This window comes from Pan paniscus, chromosome 9, assembly GCF_029289425.2.
Source record: "Pan paniscus chromosome 9, NHGRI_mPanPan1-v2.0_pri, whole genome shotgun sequence".
Lineage (NCBI taxonomy): Eukaryota > Metazoa > Chordata > Mammalia > Primates > Hominidae > Pan > Pan paniscus.
The window spans coordinates 93,367,293-93,390,776 of record NC_073258.2 but is presented as its reverse complement, the minus strand read 5'-3'; the positions used below and the strand labels follow the sequence as shown (position 1 = coordinate 93,390,776).

At 36.8% G+C, this 23,484-nt stretch overlaps 1 protein-coding gene across 3 annotated transcripts in view; it reads right to left on the bottom strand.

Annotated features, from left to right (window-relative positions):
- FAT3 (FAT atypical cadherin 3) overlaps nucleotides 1-23,484 on the bottom strand; it is a 679,183-nt gene that overhangs the window by 375,355 nt on the left and 280,344 nt on the right. For all 3 annotated transcript variants that reach the window (XM_034933534.3, XM_034933535.3, XM_003813776.5), the window contains one exon: nucleotides 26-340. In XM_034933534.3, the coding sequence (XP_034789425.3) occupies nucleotides 26-340 (315 nt within the window). The remainder of the gene's footprint in view (nucleotides 1-25; nucleotides 341-23,484) is intronic.

The window sequence follows — 23,484 nt, the reverse complement described above, 5'->3', positions numbered from 1 at the left end:
AGAAGTCATATAAGCATTCCCTTACCTGTTTTGATATTGATGGCAAAAAAATTCTGAGGATTTCCACTTGTAATCCTGTATGTCAGTTTTTCATTGGAACTGGAGTCAGGATCTTCAGCCTGGATCTGAATGACAGATACGTCCTTTGGAGAGTTTTCCATGACAACAGGATAATATATAGGTTCTGAGGTCAGCGGGGCATTGTCATTCACATCTTCAACTTCAATGTAAACCTCAATGGTGGAGTAGAGTGGAACAACGCCCCTGTCTGTGGCATACACTGTTAGCCAGTATGACCCCATTGTCTCCCGATCAAGAATGTCTGCGGCAGTGATGACCCCTGAGACAAAAAAGAGAAGTGTTACTGTCACAGAGAAAGGGAAGACATTAAATAAATAATCTCAAATTCCAAAGGACTACACCAAATAATCTTGGCATATGAAAAACACCCAAATCCATAACATAAGGTTAAATTAAGATGTCACTCTTTACATAAGAAAATGATTTTCAGCAGGACCAGATTAAATAGTTCTTCCACTGTTTATAGAGTATAATTACATTTACAAATACTTTATTTGAATTTTGGAGATAGATATCTCTCAAACAAACCTGAGCTCAGATGCACACACACAGAATAGATGATATAGAGGAATGAGAAGAGGTTGGGCCAGGAGTCAAAGCACTTCCCATGTTTCATGGGAAATCAGTGTAGTATCAGGTCAATATCTCCATTTGACCTGATATTGAATTGACTTCTTATGCAATGAAAAGCTCTCCTAGGGTAAATTATTTTATCTGTTCATTTACAGAAAGAAGAAAAACCTTTCAAATATTCTTTTTTTGCCTGTTAGAGTGGAAAATATTTTGCCTGCAAAGGTATAACCCTCCTTCTTACTTTTTCCCCGAAAATCAAATGTCACAGCTATTCCAACATAATAAGAGAAGAGGTCATATAAACACATTTCGAACGAGTTCCATCCCCCTTAAGAACTCTACAGAGGGCCCTAATAAACTCTGAGCCACTTTGAGAGATGCTCATGGACAATCATTTTAAATTAGGAGCACAAAATGCCCAGTCTTTCCCATTTCATGGTTGAAACAAGTGCCAACCAGGAAATCAGATGTCTGCCTAAAAAGCCAGAGAAAACACAGTGCTCTTGTCTATCTTTACAACCCTTACCCAATCACCAGGCTACAGAAACTTACCACAGGGACAGGGTCATGAGCCCATCGTGATGGGAAAACTCTGGGCTCAGTGTATAAAAACTGTAAAAGTAGTCAGGAGGCTCATAGAAAGCGTGAAATTCATGTAAATCCTTATACTATAAAAGACATTGTGAAAAGAGTCAAGAAACAGTTCTCCAGTTCTGCCCTGAATTCTCTATCCTCTGTATTCCTGTTAAACTTTTGTCTAAATTAGGCATATAACTTAGCCTATAGACCCTGCATAAGCAAACTGCCAAGTACAGCAACTGGGAGAGAGGAGGGCATCTGTCCAGAAACAGTTAGGCTGGAATACTCAAAATTTCCTCAAACTCAAGACAGATAAAATATTTAAAGGGTGATAACCTGATTGATGTTGAAATTTCAGCTGCTACGTTATTCACCAAAGAACTCTGCATAGTGGTAGGCCATGGGACAAAAGTTAATCTCAAATATTTTAAATGGAAATGTGTAAAACAATGGGTTCCTATAGAATATGGCTGATATCTGGTAGTTAGAAGAGAAATGCCAATCTGTCATTAGAGGAATAGGTACTAGACAATAGAATAGGAAGAAAATGAGGAGAAGTAAAAGCAACAACAACAACAAAAGCTATTATAAACGCAGTGATGTGTGTTCATTGATTGAATGAATAAAGACAGCTTTATAAACTGGGTTGACACTGCCATCTATAAGACCACCAGGATGACTAAATAGTGGAAAGGAGAACTTTACTGGCAGCCAATATCGGTTTGCAAACTGGGAAGAGATGTTGTCCAGTGTGTGCCGAAGGTGCTCTCTTTTCCAAGAGGGGAAGGCCACGTTGGTTTTATGCCTCATAGGGCCCATAGCACACAATGCAGTCATACATATTCAGCAGATTTGGGAGAAACATCATACATATTTATGAGAAGAGTTGACCATATTCGCAGTGGGCAAACATACATGCAACATACATTCTATGTTCACTTTGGGGCAGGATTTTAGCATTAAAATGAGGTGGAATTTGGCTCTTTACATCAAAAGATGAACTACAGGACACAAAGACAGTTTGTGCACAGGCTTCATAAGCCAGCTGATACTGGCTTAGGTCTGCAGTAGCTTATCAGAAAGGAATGTTTGTGAGACAAATCCTCTGTCCAACCAGAGTTTTAGTGGTCTGGGTTGTAAATCAAAGTTAGGACAATTTGCCTGGTAGCACTTATTGTTAGAGAGTCTAGTAGGAGTGTGGTTTTTCCTGTAGGAATTTATAAATCTGCCATGCCAGCTGGGCCCTGAACCGTCAACCCAGAGGCTACTCTGTTTTTTAACCTTAGGATTCATCTTAGTTGATAAAGGACCATCTATTTTGGTCTCTCAGACAGAGTCAATTGTCAACATGACATTAAGGACCAGAGAAGGAGGGCTCTGAGGGTTGGATACCTGAACAGGTGTGAGCACATCTGTGAGTACAGGACACCAGCACATCACAGACACCATGGACAGTTTTGTGGAACTCTCATAGCAGTCAGTGCCATGAGGTGCCACCCAGGTAGACTGGAGCTCTGCAAGTCATAGAACAGACAAGTGACAGGGAACTAAGTGGTCTCTGGGATGGAAACTAAGAGTAGAAAGGTGTGAGCTGGGGTGAGGGATACAGGTAATGTAACACAAAATAAATGTTCTGCAGTCTCTGCAAGGCACCTCTTCACTGCCATGAGACCTGTCCATTTAGTTTACAGGCATCCACTGGACCCTGTGCTGCCATTGGAGGAACAGAGATAATGAGAGAGTCTCTGTCCTCAAAAGACTCCCAGTCCTTTGGAGAACACAGATCTTTATCAAGGAGATCTGTACTGAGGGGATAAATGCATAGCCAACAGCCAGAAGGGCTAATCTGGTTTAGACCGATATACTAGGAAGACCAAAGACTCTAGAACAAGAAGGGGATGGGAGGCAGGGGAAATAGCATTTACTGAGGATCCATAATGTGCTGTGAGACTTGTAATTCAAATTCCCTATAATATAAACCTTATAATTATCTCTTAAAGATAAGGACACCATGTTGGTAACTTGCCCAAGGCTCCACAGATAAATGTAGAAGAACCCTAGACTGTCTGCCTTGAATAACCCAGTTTCAAATCTGGAATCCTTCACTTTCTACCCAATTGACCATAGAGAAGATGTTCAACCCAAGCGAATCTAGTTTTCATACCCATCTCTCAGTGTTGTGGTAATCATTAAATGTACACCAAGAGTTTGGCAAGATGCGTGTGGCACAGCACATGCTGAGTACGTGTTAAATCTATGTGAACCAAAAGCAATACCATAGGCATTCTAAATGGTAATCACACCCTAAAGCAGGGGATAATCTTGAAAGGTGAGAAGTTGGGGACGAACTGTCATGCCAGATGTTTTTTCTTCTCTGGTCATGTGCCATTCTCACAGTCTTTGTGATTTGCCCATTACATAATTTTTTTGTGTGTGAAAGTATCTGGCCTTTTTGGGGAACATCAAAGTAAGGTCACTAAAAAGAGAACATAATTCAATAAGCAATAAAATCAAGGAAGTTTTTCAGTTGTATTTGTCACCTTGCCTGACTACCTGCCATGCCTACATTTCCACGTATGTGTGTGTGTGCACACACACACACACACCAAAGCACTTACATATAGAGATTTGCAGTCACAAAATTGCTTTGCGATTCCTGGAAGTCACTAAATTATTTCCTTCCACTTGTCAAACAGGAAGATGGTATATCACAGCCTTTGGACATTAAAGGATTTTGAGAAGTCCTTAGATGAAATGCCTTCACTAATACAAATCAAAATACAAGGGTGGGATTTTACCTTGTTTTACTCTTAATGAAGGATCAGACATTTTCCTTAAAAATTAGAATTCTCTCCTGTTAAAATAAAAGATGTATATGGCTATATTTACCAAGTAACTAGAAGTGTGAATGAGTATCTTGGAACACAATGTTCAGATGTCAATTTTATGATCCAAAAATTTGAGGACAAATTTTAAAAGGACTGAGTCTGAAATGTGTTAATTACTGAGTTTCATCCAAGACTCAATATTAATCATGCTAACACCACTGATGTCCCGTGATAGCATTTCTGCATACCTATCCTCTTATAGCTAATGATAGTCAACATAGTCACAACTAAGAATGTAAATCCACATTACCTCTTTTATCAATCAAATCTCACTTTTAAGATTGACCAAGGAATGCCAAAATCACATCTTGAGGGCCCTTAACATTGTGACAACCACAATGCATTCTTTATTACTTTTTTTAAAAATTGAGGTGTTTGGAATACAATAACTTGTCCATGTCTAAAACAAACAATTGGTAAGTTTTGATTTTCATGAAACCATCACCACAATCAAAACAACAAACATATCCATGATCCTCCAAAGTAGCCTCTTTCTCATTTTCAATCCCTTGCTCCCAACTCTTTCTACCCCCAGGTAACCACAGATTACCTTTCTGTCATTATAAATAACTTTGTATTTTCTAGAATTTTATAGAACTTAAATAATATAGTCTGTACTGTTTTTCTGTTTTCGTTCACTCACAGTAATTATTTTGAGATTGATCCATGTTATTTTGTGTATAACAATAGTTAATTCCTTTTCATTTCTTAGTAATATTCCATTGTGTGGGTATAGCATTATTTTTTTAACCATTGACCTATTGGTGAATATTTGAGTTGCTTTCAGTTTTTAACCATTACAAATAAAGCTGCTAAGAACATGCATCTAAAAGTTTTATATGGAAGAATACTTCCATTACTCTTGAGTAATAACTTAGGGGTAAGAATGACTATATCACAGGATAGACATATATTTGCACCATTTCACATTCCCACTGGCAGTGAATGTGGAGGGTTCCAGTTGCTCCACATCCCCACTTGTGGCTGACTTGGCATGGTCAGTGTCTCAAATGTAAATATTCTAATGGGTATACAATGGTATCTCATTGAAGTTTTCATTTGCATCTTTATGATGTTAAGCATCTTTAAAAGTGCTTATTTTTCACCTGAATATCTTCTCTAAGATAAAGAAGTTATCGTAGGTTAAGTGGTCAAATGTTTTGCCTATTTTTAAATTTGGGTTGTTTTCTTGAATTTCAAGAGTTCTTTATATATTCTGGATAAGAGTCTTTATCAGATAAGTGATTTGCTAACTTCCCCCCCAGTCTGTGGCTTTTCACTCTTATAATAGTAATGTTTGAAGGTAAAAATCTTATATTTTCATATCCAATTTATCAATTTTTCTTTTATAGGTCATGTTTTGATATTGTATCTTAGAAATCCTTGCCTAATCCAAAGTCATAACAATTTTGTCCTGTGTTTTCTTCTGGTCTAATAGTCTTAGGTGTTGTATTTATATCTATGATCCATTTTGAGTTTTCTTTATGGTGAAAGATATAGATCTAAGTTTATTTTTTGTATGTAGATGTTCATTGTTCCAGCCCCATGTGTTGAAAAGACTCTTCTTTTTCCACTGAACTGCCTTTGAACCTGTGTCAAAAATCAATTGCTACATGTATGGGTCTATTTCTGGACTCTCCATTCTGTCCCATTAATCTGTTTGACTACCTTTATGCCAATATCACATTGTCTTGATTAATGTAGCTTTACAAATCTTGAAATCAGGAAGTGTAAGTCTTCCAACTTTGCTCTTTTCACAATTGTTTAGGCTAACCCAGGTGATTTGCATTTCTATATAAATTATAGAATCATCTTTAAAATCCATAAGACACTTAGGAAACCCACTAGGATTTTGATTGGGATTAGATTTAACCTATAAATCAATTTGGTAAGAACTGGCATCTTGACAGCTTTGAGTCTACTGATCCATAAAAATGGTATTTATCTTTATGTATTTGTCTTCTTTCATTTCTCTAAGGAATGCTTTATAGTTTCGGTATACAGAGCTTACATATCTTTTGTCAAATTTATCCCTAAACATTTCATGTTTTTGACATATTATAAAATGCATTATTTTTATTTTAATGTCAATTGTTTAATTTTAGTATATAAGTTACAGTTGATTTTTGTATGTTAATCTTGTATCCTACAACATTGTTAAACTTACTTATTAGTTCTAACCAATTTTTTTTTTATTGTTATACTTTAAGTGCTGGGATACATGTGCAAAACGTGCAGGTTTGTTACATAGGTATACATGTGCCATGGTGATTTGCTGCACCCATTAACCTGTCATCTACATTAGGTATTTCACCTAATGCTATCCCTCCCCTAGCCCCCAACTCCTTGACAGGCCCTGGTGTGTGATGTTACCCTCCCTGTGTCCATGTGTTCTCATTGTTCAATTCCCACTTATGAGTGAGAACGTGCAGGGTCTGGTTTTCTGTTCTGTGTTAGTTTGCTGAGAATGATGGTTTCCAGCTTCATCCTATCTCTGCAAAAGACAGGAACTCATCCTTTTTTATGGCTGCATAGTATTCCATGGTGTATATGTGTCACACTTTCTTTAACTAGTCTATCATTGATGGGCATTTGGGTTGGTTGCAAATCTTTGCTATTGTGAATAGTGCTGCAGTAAACATACGTATGCATGAGTATTTATAGCAGAATTATTTATAATTCTTTGGGTATATACACAGTAATGGGATTGCTGGGTAAAATGTATATGTCTAGTAAATTTCTTAGTAATATTTCTAGCATTATTTGGCTCACTGGATCTAGATCCTTGAGGAATCACCACACTGTCTTCCACAATGGTTGAACTAATTTACACTCCCACCAACAGTGTAAAAGCATTCCTATTTCTCCATATCCTCTCCAGCATCTGTTATTTCCTGACTTTTTAATGATGGTCATTCTAACTGGTGTGAGACTGTATCTCATTGAGGTTTTAATTTGCATTTCTCTAATGACCAGTGATGATGAGCTTATTTTCATATGTTTGTTTGCCATATAAATGTCTTCTTTTGAGAAGTGTCTGTTCATATCCTTCACCCACTTTTTGATGGGGTTGTTTGTTTTTTTTCTTGTAAATTTAAGTTCCTTGTAGATTCTGGATATTAGCTCTTTGTCAGAGGGATAGATGGCAAAAAGTTTCTCCCATTCTATAGGTTGCCTGTTCACTCTGACGACAGTTTCTTTTGCTGTGCAGAAGCTCTTTAGTTTAATTAGATCCCATTTGTCAATTTTGGCTTTTGTTGCCATTGTTTTTGGTGTTTTAGTCATGAAGTCTTTGCCCATGCCTATGTCCTGAATGGTATTGCCTAGGTTTTCTTCTAGGGTTTTTATGGTTTTAGGTCTTATATTTAAATCTTTAATCCATCTTGAGTTAATTTTTGTACAAGATGTAAGGAAGGGGTCCAGTTTCAGTTTTCTGCATATGGCTAGCCAGTTTTCCCAACACCATTTATTACATAGGGAATCTATGACTTGTTTTTGTCCGGTTTATCAAAGATCAGATGGTTGTAAATGTGTGGTTATTTCTGGGGCCTCTGTTCTGTCCCTTTGGTCTATATATTTATTTTGGTACCAGTACCATGCTGTTTTGGTTACTGTAGCCTTGTAGTATAGTTTGAAGTCAGGTAGCGTGATGCCTCCAGCTTTGTTCTTTTTGCTTAGGGTTGTCTTGGCTATATGGGCTCTCTTTTGGTTCCATATGAAATTTAAAGTAGTTTTTTCCAATTCTTTGAAGAAAGTCAATGGTAGCTTGATGGGGATAGCATTGAATCTATAAATTTCTTTGGGCAGTATGGCCGTTTTCACGATATTTATTCTTCCTATCCATGAGCATGGAATGTTTTTCCATTTGTTTGTATCCTCTCTTATTTCCTTGGGCAGTGGTGTGTACTTCTCCTTGAAGAGGGCCTTCACATCCCTTGTCAGTTGTGTATTTTATTCTCTTTGTAGCAATTGTGAATGAAAGTTCACTCATGATTTGGCTCTCTGTTTGTCTACTATTGGTGTATAGGAATGCTTGTGATTTTTGCACATTGGCTTTGTATCCTGAGACTTTGCTGAAGTCGCTTATCAGCTTAAGGAGATTTGGGGCTGAGATGACGGGGTTTTCTAAATATACAATCATATCATTTGCAAACAGAGACAATTTGACTTCCTCTCTTCCTATTTGAATATCCTTTACTTCTTTCTTTTGCCTGATTGCTCTGGCCAGAACTTCCAATACTATGTTGAATAGGAGTGGTGAGAGAGGGCATCCTTGTCTTGTGTGGGTTTTCAAAGGGAATGCTTCTAGCTTTTGCCCATTCAGTATGATATTGGCTATGGGCTTGTCATAAATAGCTCTTATTATTTTGAGATATGTTCCCTCAATACCTAGTTTATTGGGTGTTTTTAGCATGAAGGGGTGTTTAATTTTATTGAAGGCCTTTTCTGCATCTATTGAGATAACCATGTGGTTTTTGTCATAGGTTCTGTTTATGTGATGGCTTATGTTTATTGATTTGCATATGTTGAACCAGCCTTGCATCCCAGGGATGAAGCCGACTTGATCATGGTGGATACACTTTTTGATGTGCTGCTGGATTCAGTTTGCCAGTATTTTATTGAGGATTTTCACATTGATGTTCATCAGGGATATTGGCCTGAAATTTTCTTTTTTTTGTTGTGTCTCTGCCAGGTTTTGGTATCAGGATTATGCTGGCCTCATAACATGAGTTAGGGAAGAGTCCCTCTTTTTCTATTGTTTGGAATAATTTCAGAAGGAATGGTGCCAGCTTCTCTTTGTACCTTTGGTAGAATTCGACTGTAATCTGTCTGATCCTGGGCTTTTTTGGGTTGGTAGGCTATTAATTACTGCCTCAATTTCAGAACTTGTTATTTGTCTATTCAGGGATTCAACTTCTTCCTGGTTTAGTCTTCTAACCAATTTTTTATAAATTCCATAGTTTTGTACATAGATGATCATATCATCTCCAAACAGAGATAGTATTACAACCACTATCATCACTATCATGACTTTCACACACATCACTATTTAATCATTGTGCACCTGGTATTTTGACAGGTACAATAAATTCAGTCTTCATTAATTCTTTAAAATCCCTCATTCATTCAACAAATATTTATTACTGTAAGCACTCATGAGGCAGTTACTGTATTTATCCCCATTTGACAGATAAAGAAACAGATATAGGTTAAGCAACTTGCCAGTGATCACTCATCCAGTAAGTATAAAATTCTCTTCTCAAACTTTAGTTTGTCAGACTCAAGACCAGTTGTTAACAAAAACCATATTGTCTATTTAATCAATATTTATACAAAACCCAGATACAGTATCATATCCAAAGACATTTTTCCCCTCTGATAGAGAAGTGTCATTAACTAAGCAAACATTATTTAATTAATATTTTACTTTCTTACTCATGTTTTCCATACCAAATGTAGAAATCATAAGAACATACTTTTTGGTACATCTTGGTGTATCTTTGTAGAATATAAATATTTTTAAAAAGCATTACTGACTCTCTTCAAAGAGAATCTGTTTTTATTTATAAAGATAGGCAGAATATAAATGTCTGTGACATATTCATAACCCAGTACCCAACACAGTCCTGGAGTATTCATCCCCAGAAAGGCGTCTCTTTCCATCTATCTGTTCATAGTGGGTTCTATAATGGCAGAGTTTCTGGCTGCCTGACATATAGTAGGCACTCAATAAGTGTATGTCCATGACACTGATTCAGCAGTAGGCTAGTTTATATCAATGAAGCGATTCATTAGCCTCCCTCCGACCTGGAAGAGACCTCAAAGAACACTAGATACAATTCTCCTAATGAAAGCATCCCTTCCACAACATCCCTGACCCAGAACCCAGACTCTGTTCCAAATCAGGTGATAGGATCCTCACCATTTACTGGGCAGTTTTAGCTAACACAAACTTCTTCACACTGAGGCAAAAATTTGGTCTCTGTAATTTCAAAAGCGATTTATACCTATATTCCCATTCACATTTCAGAATAAAACAGAACAACTTTGCAAACAATCTTTCTTCTGTGACAGCTCTTTCAGTATCAAAAGATAACCATTTCTTTGCTGGGCTTTTCTTCTCCAGTCTAAGAATTCCTTCCTCGTGTGCCATATAGGTTCTTTCTTCACTCTGATCTCTGTCTCTGATTCAATAGGATAGGACCTCTGTCCATTCATAAGTACATGCTGAGTGGGAGTAGAAATGAGTGATTAAGAACACCTCATTTAAAAAATAAACCATCTACAATGAGCTTCTAGCATGTTTCAGGTAGTACTGCTCAGTGAAAAGGACTCAAGTGAATATCCCAGACAGCAATGTATCCTATCCCTCGCATTTTTACCTATCACTGAAATGCTCAAGGTGGATTATGTTGAGATGCTCAAATTTTACCCTGATGTTTATAAAAATGTCATTTTCAAACTTCATTAGAAATACAGTTTGGATTTTTTATGCTCTTTGTTTTTGAGGTATGCTTATGTTTATAAAATTGTTCTTTTCTGTTTTTATCTTTATTTGCTGTATAATAAAGGCAGTAGCAGACCCAAAATTCTCTGGGCATCTTAATATTTAATTGAATAAGTAGATACATGAAAGTATTTATTTATTTGTATGTTTGTTTCGGCAGAACTGTGCACAGATTGAACTTCAATTATTTAATTCCAGCATGAAACACATATTTGTTTTAATTAATTTTTATTCACAAACAAGTATTAGAAAAAAATGTGTACATTGTGCTCACTGAATCAGTCCTAAATATGTGAGATGAAAGGGGAAATATATAAAGCTGTTCATAATTAGATAAATATTACATGCTAGGTTGTTTACCTTATCTACTTTCTAGCCATATCCCCATATGCCACATGCCAAGTCTAAAATGACATCTTGCCCCAAAAGAATGACACCCAAACACAACAGCTCCAAACAACCTATCAGCGTATGGATCAGGGAATGCTTTGGGGGTCATGTGTTTATAACATGGTAAAAATCACCCTTCTGGGATAATTATTAGAGACTCTGAGGCCACTAAAAACAATCTTAAAAAATACCTTGATGGCATATCTGTTGTATATGCTTCTAACAGAGTCTGTTCACTTGTGCATGATTCATTTAATGCTTATTTCTAATTATTGAAAATGTAAATTCTCAATTTTCAGTGCATTAAAGATTTTTTAGCTTCTTATTCTGAAATAATTATAAATTCATAGGAAGGTGCAAAGAAATATATAGAGAGTTCCCTGCACTGTTTACCTAATCTTTCCTAATATTAACATCTCAGTGCATTTTTAAATTGCTTATTTCTTCAAGAGTCAAACTCTTTAAACTAGATTTATTTCTGAGAGCACATGAAATTCTTTCATGGGCTCCATAACCACTTTTAGCCAACCCATGCCTGCCTCTAGCAAGATCATACAGATACTATTTTTCTTTCTTGTTCTATTCATCCTTGGACCTGTATAAGATTCTTAATGCCTTCACAGAAATCATTGTTCAGCACAGTGTGTGGTAACAGTTAAGGAAGAATGGGCATTTTATCCTCATAGGCACAACCAGGGTCACTCCACTCACTCCTATAGTCATATCTGTAATTGCTGTCAGTCTGAAATATATGGACACAGCTGAAACAAATTGAAATGGCATGAACAGAGATTAGTAGAGAAATTGTGGGTGGAGATAATCTTAACTTAGATGTTTATAATGCTTCAAATACATTTTAGTGTGTTAAATACAATTTGCAGAAAGTCACTGGTTTGGACTGAGTTCCTGCACCAGGCCCAAAAGATCAAACCAAAATGGAGTCACTCATGTTAAGTTCCATGCCACCAAGCCAACACTAAGTTGTTTATCTGACCTTCCAAGAAATCAAGATATATATATTGAGATATATATATCTATTTTTAAAATATATATATTTTTAAATATTATACATTAAAACATATTTAATATATAAAAATTTAAAATATAATTTATATATATTTTAATATATATATATATATTTGAGATATATATATATGTCCCCAAACAGGACAGTTTTAGCTAGCATGATAAGAAAGTCCCCTTTGCTTTAACCTTTACTAGGAAAGTCATTTTGAAACAATCAATCTGCTTTTTGTTCCAGTTCTGTTCTCCTTAGCCCTTTTCTGTCTATAAAGCCACCCTCCTCTGCTCAGCTCATCAAAGCACCCATTCTATTTTAGAGAATGAGGTGGTGCCTGATTCTAGAATCACAAATAAAAGGCAGTTAAGATCTTTAAATTTGTTGTGATTTTGTCTTTTGGCAACTCTCTCTATATTATATGTGCATATATTTTTATATTCTTTATATGTCACATATTAAGATATAACATACTTAAATGTATACTTTAATGCACTTTTTTAAAATTGGGGATTTTAAGTGAATTGCCCAGCTAATCAAGTGGCAAAGTCAGGCCTGGAATGTGGCACACTGAATAGAAGTCACACACTCTTTTCATTACATGAGGTATGCTGCTGATCTATCCACGTGTGTCCATTATCATGAAAAAGAAGGCAATTCCAAGTTCTTGTGCTCCTCACAGTGGGTTAGTATCAGCTCTTTGGTAATAGGAAATTCAATGATTTTATTACTTTCCTCAATTTCTAAATTTGCTGAAATGTATTATTTTGAATTCAATATTATATGTTCTCTGAAGATTTTCAGATGTTGGATTGGTCTGGAACCAGGCAAACTGGAGGGCCAACTCTTCCTTTAATATCCATCACTCCTTTGCTTTTGTGCACATCTGCTTAGGCTGCTCCTTCAATCCATCTCCCCAAATGGCCTCCTTTGCTCCTCAACCCTCAAGGAGGATTCAAAGAGCACTGTCACCCAGGCAGCCATCCAGGGTGGGCGCTGACCCCTCCTGCCTTTTATCTTAGCACTTTATTTCTGTCCCTCTACCATCCTACTGTGAGCTCCCCACTAGTAAGAAACATTTTGATTTGCTTTTCTCTATCCTATGATGGTGGCTAGAAATTTGGAACACTATAAAAATGTGGAATAAGTAAATGAAGGATAACATCATAACATTTGGTAAATTTAGCCAAGTTGGAATGTCTGGTTCTTTAAAGACAAGCTCCCCCTATGAATAAGAGCATTTGGAAACAAAAAAAAAATAAAAAGAAGAAGAGTCAACCAGATATTTTGTTATCCTGTGATCACCGGACAAAATAAAATGTGGATAGAATAAGCTTATAGTCAATTTCAGACTTCTTTAACGCATATGAAGAAGTGATAATTCAAGCTCTGAATTTCAACTCTCCATCTGTGAATTATCCTAATAAGACAATTTTCTTAAAATGATGCCCAGTTTGGGGTTTTCCCTTTGCTACCTAGAACGCAAATGGAGTCATGATAATATCCTCAAGCCTAGAAGCAAAGACATAGTTTGATGAAGGCATTAGCTGATCTTATCATGCACTTAAATGGTGCCCTGCCCACAGGTACACACTGCAGGCTGCCAGAATCAGTGCCTTCAGGCCCCAGATAAAGCGCCAGCAAGGCGCTCTAGGTGGGCTCTCATCCACAGATTTGCATCCACCCTGGACACTTTTGTTCTACTCTGTTCCCTCCTCCTCATGAGGATGCCCATTGATTAGGCATCTTTCATCTTTGCAGAAGGAGAAGAAAAACCCACAACACAGTTGTTGAGAGCAATTATGCACTGAAATGCAAGCCGCCTTCAGTGCCTGTTACTTCTCAAGGCTGTAAGTTGGAGAGCTGCAAGGAAGATTAAGGCAAAGGGCTTCAGGCTGAATTCAAGCTTTTATTTGGAGTTAATGAAAATGGACAGCTCTCCTTGTCTGTTTGGGACTCAGGAATACTTAGCTGCATGCTCAAAAGCCTCCTTGGCCATGATGTTCTGTAGGTTCAGAAAACACATACTTGCTTCTTGAAGTTTTCAAGATAAACTTTTCAGGACCCATTTTTAGAGGATTCCAAATGCACACCTGTTTTCTCTATAAAAACTCTTGTCTGTGTAGTTGGCACCAGGCACCAACAGCTTGAAGACAGGAAGCCAAAAGAGTACCAAGCTGGGAATGACGTGTACAGTTTGCACTCTGTTTTTCTCTCCTATAACTTAGATGATTCCCAGCCTCAAATCCTTTCTCTGGTGGGTGCTAATTTGCATAACCACCATACACAGCACAATGGTATAGATTCATACACACAGAAAGAAAGGAAGGTTGAAACCTAGAGCAATGGAAAAAACACCCTCAGAGAATATATGAAATGAAGTAGAGACATGGCTTGTGTGAAGTGACTGAAAACGTGGAGGTTGTAAAATGAAGTGTGGTCACTGGATTCTATTTCTTGAGAAGAAGAAATGGACATAAACTTCAACACAACAGATTTCAGTTAGATATCTAGAAATATTTTCTGACGATAATGGTCAGTGAACACAGAAATAGCTATCTGAAGGAAGCTGAAGTTTATTTCTATTCTTGCTTCAGAGGTAGATACATAGATAAACAGGCAAGCAGATAGGTAGATGATAGATGAATCTTTTGAACAGCAGAAACTTTTGGAGCATTCAAACTAATTACTAGGCAAATCTCTGCATTTAAAAAATCAACACTTCACTGTAGAAGAAAATATGAAATATAAATATGTTTTTAAAGTGCTGATTATGTCATGATCCAGAGATAATAACTGTTGGTGTCTTTGTTGCATTGCCTTTGTTCTATATTATTTTCACCCCAAAGCAGTATATTTATCTGTAATTTTATTTAGGTGCAAAAGTAACTGCAGTTTTTACCATTCCTTAATATATTCTCACCATTGTACATGGAACATCTTTCCGCATTAATAACTTTAGTTCTATGACTCATTTTTAATGACTGTAGTGATGTCCACTTGCCCACTAGTCCAATAACACATTAAAATGTAAACTATGTGTAAGAATGTTCTCTCCTCCATCACTGCCATATACCCTAGAAGAGTGTCTAGCACACACACATGAGGTGCGCAATAAATATTGGCTGAAATATTCATGTGATGTTTACCATTTACTTAATGAAGTCCACTCTTGCTAGGTCACTTATTAGGTCATTTTAAAATTTTTCACTATTATAACTCATGTTTAGATGAATAAACTTGTATCCCTATCTTTTTTCAATTACTCTTTAGGATAAATTCACAAAAGTAGAATTGACAGGTCAAAGGAGATACACATTTTTAAATGCATTTGACTAAATTGTCTTCCAGAAAGATTGTGTCAATTATATTTTAACCAGCAGTTTCAGATCACATTTTGATTAAATCGTTATAAGACTTGCATTATTTGTTGGGAAAAAACACAAAAATTAAAAATACTATCATTTACCATGTAGAGAGATAATAACTGATTTCATAAATTAACATCCTTAAACTGCTCCTTTTTGTATTTTGATAATTTTACTCAAGGACAAAATTCCATGATGTTTAGTAGGATAAAACATCATTGATGTTGATGTTGATAGAAAGATAGTGCTGAAAATTCTGCTGAGAAGATTTTGCATGAGGCATAATTTAAATTAAAATTTGTCCACAAAACTTTGAATTCTTCAGCCTTGAAAAGTGTTGTGGGATTTTTAAATAAAATGTCAGAACATAACCTTCAGCTCTTCAAGCAAGAACATTTTCAGGTGGATGTGCTGTCAGATATTAGCCATACTTTAATCCAATTTTTAGACTTATTTAATACCGACTCTCTAACTTAGCACAAAGAGTATCTGGAGTCTCTAAGCATTTGGGCTGAGAATTTGAATTTTGCTTAGAAAAGCCTTTTCTCTTTCACGAAGTTACACTTGGAAAAAAGGTTCCCTAAAGTGAAATGACTTGGGCAAATCCTTGGTGCATATGCCCATACCCACATATTCTCAAAAGCCCAACTATTTCCTCTGTGAGATATGCCAGACAGGACAAAATATACTCTTAAAAATGTAATGAATGGACTTGAACTTCTCTCCTTTTACGCTGAAACTTTGTGGAAATTTTCCTTTTCAGATAACTTTTTCTCCAAGGCAAAAAGAACACTTTTTTTCATTTTTTCTGTATCAGAATCTGAAAAACGTAAGTAAAGCTACATCAACCCTGATACAAATCTCATACTTGCTAACCCTTATAAAGTAACAGCCTTCAGTAATTTCTCAATAAAATAATGAAAGCATATAGCTCACTTATTCTTTTCTCAAGTGAATGAATGCACTCTTTCAGAGGTGATTTTATGTTTACCAAGAAAACATTTTTACTGGGGTTGCAAAGATAACTGCACATATGATACAGAGACAACTTTGACCAAAATAGCAAAATTCAATCCCCTGGAAAACACATTCTAGGTAATGGAAGTGAAACACAAAACAAGCAAAGGAAGACAGATTGGGGTCTTAGTTTTGTATTATTGTTTCTTCCTTCAACTATGTATGTTGTGTGACTTAAAAACTTATAACTACATTTATTATGACAAGTTTATAAAAGCCTACGATGGGAAAAGTGCCCTACAGAATGTCTATTTTCTTTCATCCTCTTAGGTTAAATCTCACCAAACTGCCTTTTCCTTTGACCAGTGTTGACACAAGCACATAGCCAATGTCATACTTTGGTACAGTAATTAGGTTTGGTTGATTCGGTTATAGGGGGTATACACGCACATGCAAACACACACAGGGTGTGCGTGTGTGTTATAAGGGGCATATACACATGCACACATATACACATATGTTATATAGGATGTGTGTATATGTGTGCATATATATAGGGTGTGTATGTATCCTATATATGTACATATACATGTATATGTTGTATATATACATGTATATGTACACATGTGTGCATATGTGTACATATATGTGTATATATGTATATATTCCACATTTCCTCCAATTTTCCCATACGTATATACACACATATATGTTATATAGGGTGTACAGATATAGGATATGTGTGTGTATATATATACACCCTATATATGTATGTGTGTATATATACATGTGTATATATATGTGTACATATATGTGTGTATATACACACACCCCCACACATATATATACATATAAAAGCATCAGAGTACATGAGTGAAATCTTCAAAACTACCTTGCCTTTTCTTCACAATGGAAACAATAAACTCTTTGCTTTCCTAATTATAACCAAATAAGCAACTACAATAGCACAAAGAAACCAGGGTCCAGAAGGAGGGAAGTGTATGGTTTTCTCTAATTGAGTTTCTCCAGTTCTCATCTTCTATAGATTTCTTGGATTGTTCTCCAATTTTCATTCGCATTTCATCCCATTAAATGGCTCTAACCTCTGACACACACATCCCGCCTTGTATTCATCTTCTTTTGGTAATTGAGATGAAATGTGCCCACTTGCTCTGTCGACAGCACCAGAGGCACTGACAAGACGTCGATAAATACTAACTCACTGTGTTAGACCAGATTTGACAAGAAAACAAAAGAATTCTCCTCTATATTCCTTAAAACAGAATTCAGTGTGCATATGCACACAGCTTGAATATCTGTTAAATGCATGGATGTTGACTCACAGTGAGAAGGGAAAAGAAGAGGAGAAAAGAGAAGGCTGTTTTTAATATTAGCCTGTTGTTACCATGCTGCCTTTATGTTGCAGATAGAATAGTTCTTTAAAAATTTCTATATTTAAATGTGCTTAGTGATCGTAAGCTGTGTAAATACCAATACAGGTCAATGTTAGTTTTAGAACAAATTATTGAGATTTGCAAACAAATTGATATGCAGTTTCTTCAAGCTGGGGAAGAAAAATCATGATAATTTTTCCCCTTTGTAAGAACATTTATTTAAGCACTGCTCATAATGTGAAGCAGGTAACATGCATATAATCAGAAACAACTATTTTAGGAACTTGGAAAAAGGCAATAATAGTGTGAAATCTGGACTACTGTGAAAATTCAAGATAATATGAAAAATATTCTGACCTTATATTAACATACTATTTAAAAATTGTGTGAATGGCTCAAATGAAGGATTCTGATGCTAGTTATATTGTATGTACATTACTGATAACATATCCAATATCCAAAGGAAAGCTGGCTCACTGAAGCAAAAATGCATAAGAATGGTATTGTGGAGGTATTCCTCAATATTTGTAGCTTTTGGCTCAATTTAGGTCAGACAATAAGGAAAAGCTAGCAGCAAAGAGAAAAGAGGAAAGGCGTCCAGAAAGGAGGATCTTGGGGCCATTCTACAACCACCTTTCTTCCCTTCACATATCTAGAGTTTGAGTTCAACAGAAGTGAAATTTCAGTTACCTATGTGAGGTTGCAACAGAAAGGTTTGCAAAAATGCAAAATGTGCTGTTAAAAGAGAAATTAGGAACAGCCCTAGAGTTCAAGGAGACCATTCTGGACTGTGTGTTGTATGGGGAATTTTTGGTTTTGAGGTCAGTTCTGACCAGCTACCTGCCCAAAATCTTAGGCATGCTCTGTAGCCACAGATATGCTGTCCTGCCTTTCTGAGGAGTAGACGTCATTGCACGTGACCTTAATTATGGTGTTTATAGTTATCCCCCCCGCCCCCCGCAACTAGACAGACTGTAATATCCCCCAGGGCAGAGAGGATCCTTCCTGTCTTACTCAACATGGACTCCAGCGCCTACAGAGTGCCTGACAGTTATTGCACATAGTACACAAACAATAAATATTTGTTGAATGAGTGAATAATGTTTCTTCTTCCAGTGGGGCTTTGACTCCTGACTGTGCAGGAAGAGTCCAGCAGAGAATTATTATCATTTATCACATCTATTAACAATGTCCTATATGTGGTGATGAGTTGTAAGGCAAAACAAACAAACAAACAAACAAACAAACACCTAGTTAGTCCCAGGAGGGTAGAAATAGGAAGAGCTGCTAAAAGCAATATTTAATTAAAATAGTAGGAATCCCATATAAGAAAATGTAAGCTCCCCACTGGTTGGCACAGTCTTTTTACACAACTCACAGAAAGCTGCGGCAGATGTAGCTCTGTAACCTTGCTCTGCTGCAGAGATATCCCAGAGAGGGCAGTGATGCACACCAGCACCACACTGGCACTTTCAGCTTCAGCTCCTCCAAAATGCATCTGCTGCACAGCCAGACTCTCAGACCAGGGAAACAGACACCCACAGCCAGGAATCAAGTGTAATATCTAGTCGTCCAGGAAAGTTCAAAGAAGCCCAACAACAGTTGTGGAAGCAGCATCAGTCAGAACCATTCTCCCCAGCAGAAGTTCAAGAGCCCTTAATCAGAAAAAGCTGGCCCATACATGATCTGATGGTTGCATCAGCATCAGGAATTGGTTCAACGGAGGTAGCAGGCAGGCCTGGACAGTATCTAGCAGGCACACACAACCACCTCCAGGAACTTTCCTCTCTTCTGTCCTACCTCATCTCCCGCCACTCACTGCTCCATCCACCTGTCTACTCCAGATACCTCAGAACCATCTGAATGTTTCTAAAGTGCTTTGCATTGTTCTGCCTGAAATAACCACCTACCTCCCCACCCCTCAATACACAAACTTTAAGACACAAACTGAACGCTTCCTTCTTTATGAAGTCATGTCATTAATTCCAAAACAGACATGCACTTATTTCACCACCATACTTATAACCTACCTTTATTTTGGCATTTAATACACAATTCTGCAGTTTTCTATGTCTATTGAATGAGTGTTTTACAGGAGAGCGATGTCTTATTCATCTTCTGTCCTCCCAGTACCTGATACACATATCACTAGGCAAATGTGTACCAAATGAAACGGAAACATTCCTGAACTGCAGCCAGTCACAAGAACGTCCTGCCAGAGAAAATGCTAACAGGTAAATCTTGTTGGGGAAATCAATAAATTCCACCAAGATAGCTATTCTTGTAGAAAGAGAAATTATAACAAGGAAAAGGAGGCAAAAGTATAATATATTCATAAGCAATTAAAGAGTGTTTCAAAGACATAGGCAACATAGGATTTTAAAATCAGCTATAAAAGGCTTTATTTTTAGTGGGTAATCAGTCATTGGCATGTTTCCTGCAGAGAACCAATATTAAACTCCTAAGTAATAGTTGTTCAGGACCAACAGTCTTTTGGAAACCCTTCCTTCTGTTTCTGCTATCAAAGTTGAGTGCTAAGCAGAGACCAGAGAGGTTTCAAATGCTACTTAAACAAACAGGCATAGTAGTAGCTAGGAACCATTGAAAAAAAGATGGGTGGAAAAATTACTAAAACAAATTAGAGCTGCTCCTTTAATGCCCAGGTCTGAGTACTGACCTCCCAAGAAGTCTGGCTCATTCATGGAATCTGTGTGGTCTTCTGGCTCTCACATTGTGTTTTCCATGGCACAACTTGTTTTTGGCATATGATGTGGACCTGACAGTTATGGCTGCTCTGAAATGAAAAACTACAACTATTTAGCTTCCATTACATAATAATTCACAATCTGTGATGGAAATGTTCAAGTCACTTAGGGCTCTGATTTGGAACAATGTATCTCTTTGAATTCAGATGACAGCAGTAATTTATTTGGACAATGTGATTCATAAAATGTGCCTCTCCTTCACCATAACCTCTGCCACTATAAAATGACACTGCTTCACGGGACCATCTCAAAAGAGCACAAAGCAAATCCCTTTACATATGTGAGAACTGTAATCCATCTAAGGTATAGAGAACTTTGTATTACCACAAGAACAAAATGAAACAAGTGTGCATTATTTTTTAAATTATATTTACTAATGATCAACTTAAGATAGGGAATCAATGTAATAGACCTGACGTGTATTTTTTAGTAAAATGAAAAAAATCAGAGTGTGTTGTCTGTAATGAGAATAAATAGCAATTTTTAAAACTTATGTTTGTGTGAGAACAAAAGAGAGAGGTTGAGAGATTGATTCTAGAGTCAGGTGGCACAATGAGAGTTCAGCTGAAAGATCCTAATTTTATTTATTTCATTTATTAGTGATATGCCCTTGTGGAAGTAACAACTTCTTCTAGGTACCTGTTTCCTTACCTATAAAATAGGAATACTATCTCATAAAGTTGCTTCAGACTTAAAGAATATAATGCATTTAATCCACCTGTTATAATAATAATGATAGTAAACACTATTTACTATGTAAACTGCTTAGCACAGTGCCTGGCACATAATAAGGACTCTTTAAATATTACTAATCATAGCTGCTAATATTACTATTTTAAAATGACTACTACTTTTTTTGGTAAGGCAATATGCATATTATAATCAGGTATTTTATTAAAATGCAAGAATCAAACATTATTTTCCAAAATCTATGGACACAAGTAAGCAAAGTCGATGGAAATTTTCTTGTTGCCACACTCTGAAACTGCTAGCAGCCTCTTCACACTCAGCTGAAAAATGGAACCCTAACAACACCAAGGGACTGTGAACTGAACGTTACATCAGGACTTCACCAGCTAGTCTTAATTAAGTTCACTTCTCAGACTAAAGTCAACAAGGCCAAATAGGTGCTCTAATAAGATTAGAGCAATAGGCTACCTTTGAGTGTTTACTTCACTGTACGTACAGGCATTATATTAAACCCATTTTAGAAATAAGGAAACAGATTTTAAAGTTTTAGTAACCTTTTCAAGGTCACATCACGTAAATGATAGAAGCAGGATTTGCATTCATGATCATTTGGCACATCTTGAGAACCTCAGCACAGTAAGTACATCATGATGATCAAATACAAATGTCCATCTATGGAAAGCCTCAATGGTTAGCATCCTTTTGGTCTGGGTGAAAGGCCAATAGTCTTGAGCTCACTACTTCCCAAGCCTTGCCATTCCAGCAGTAGTTGCAATTGTTAGGAAGACATTTTTTCATATCCTGTCCATATATTTGCCTGCCTACACTTTCCACCCATTGAAACAGCGCAGAATAGAGATTCAGCCTCTTCTGCTTCACATGTCTTAAAACACTAAGTGAATCTATCTTCTCTCTGCTTTTCCTCCTCTGGATTCAATATTGCTAGTTGTCTTTGGACATCACTCTTATAAGATGCCTGTTACTCATGCCTTCCCCATTGCTGTTCATCTTCTCCTAGATGTTATTCAGAGTGAAAATATCTTCTAATGCAATACTCCTGATGCATTGGCCTGCTCAGAACAAAGAACTAGATCCTGAGAACTGGTTCATCTAAAACCCACACTTGTCTATCACTGTCCTCAGAGACTGCATTAGACTTCATAGGAACAAACTACCCTATCCTCTGCTTCATCTCCAGGTTATGGTCACCTAAAATATCAAGGCATTTTTTAAATGAACTCTTAGACCATCTCTCCACACTGATTTCTACGGTGAAAGATTTATGTTTATCCCTGTAATTTTTTCTTGCCTTGCTGCCGGCCCAGCTTTCCAAACTAGACAGGTCACTTCAATTTTTAATTCTTTCACAAAATTAACTATTATTCTCAGGAGTCTATCACGTACAAATGTAAAAAGCATGTGATTACATTAAACTATTGTAACTTGACAGCCTATTAGAGACAGGTGGAAATACACACACACGCGCGCGCGTGCATTTTTGCTTCTCTCATTAAGTTGTGAACTCCTCGAGTTCATGAGCACGGCATCCTTCTCCTTTTAGTACATCATGTGGGCACAGAGGTCACTGTATTCATTTGGACTGAATGATTATTAATTTGCACATGTCAAAATTCACTGCTAGAATTGATGATAAGCCAAGAGGCAGGAGAGAAAATAAAATGCCACATATCTGAAGTACAGGTTCAAAGGCAACGACTGGCACATGTTGCTTCCCTGAACCCAATCCATCATAAAGAGTTGACAGAAAATGGAAATTCATATTAGAAAAAAGCCCAACAAAAAGACAAAGAGAGAAAGACAGGAGGAAAACAGGCATGCGCACATGCATACACTTCCCACACACACGCACTTCCCACACACACAAATGACTGTTGAAATTCCTTAAAGTAGTTACTAGACGGCTTTCACACATGAATACCGCCATTTAATGGCATTAGGTCTCTGACTCTGTATTGCTATTAATAGACAGCCTATTAGGGCTTTGCTATTTACAGGCTTCCACAAGGCAACATGATTTCCCAGTAGTATATTACCATTAATTGGTAAAAGGCACTCTAGGAATACCAGTCTAAGACAATAGCTCAGCCACAATTAAAACAGAATTGCATTTGCTGACCTAGACCACAAAGCAAAGTGTGCCTGGGAAATTCTCTGCAATATTTTACAACCTGAACTAATTAAAGATCACATTCCCCATACAGCCAGAAAGCAAACATGAGAAATACCCCCAGCTGAAGACTTTCTAGTTTGAT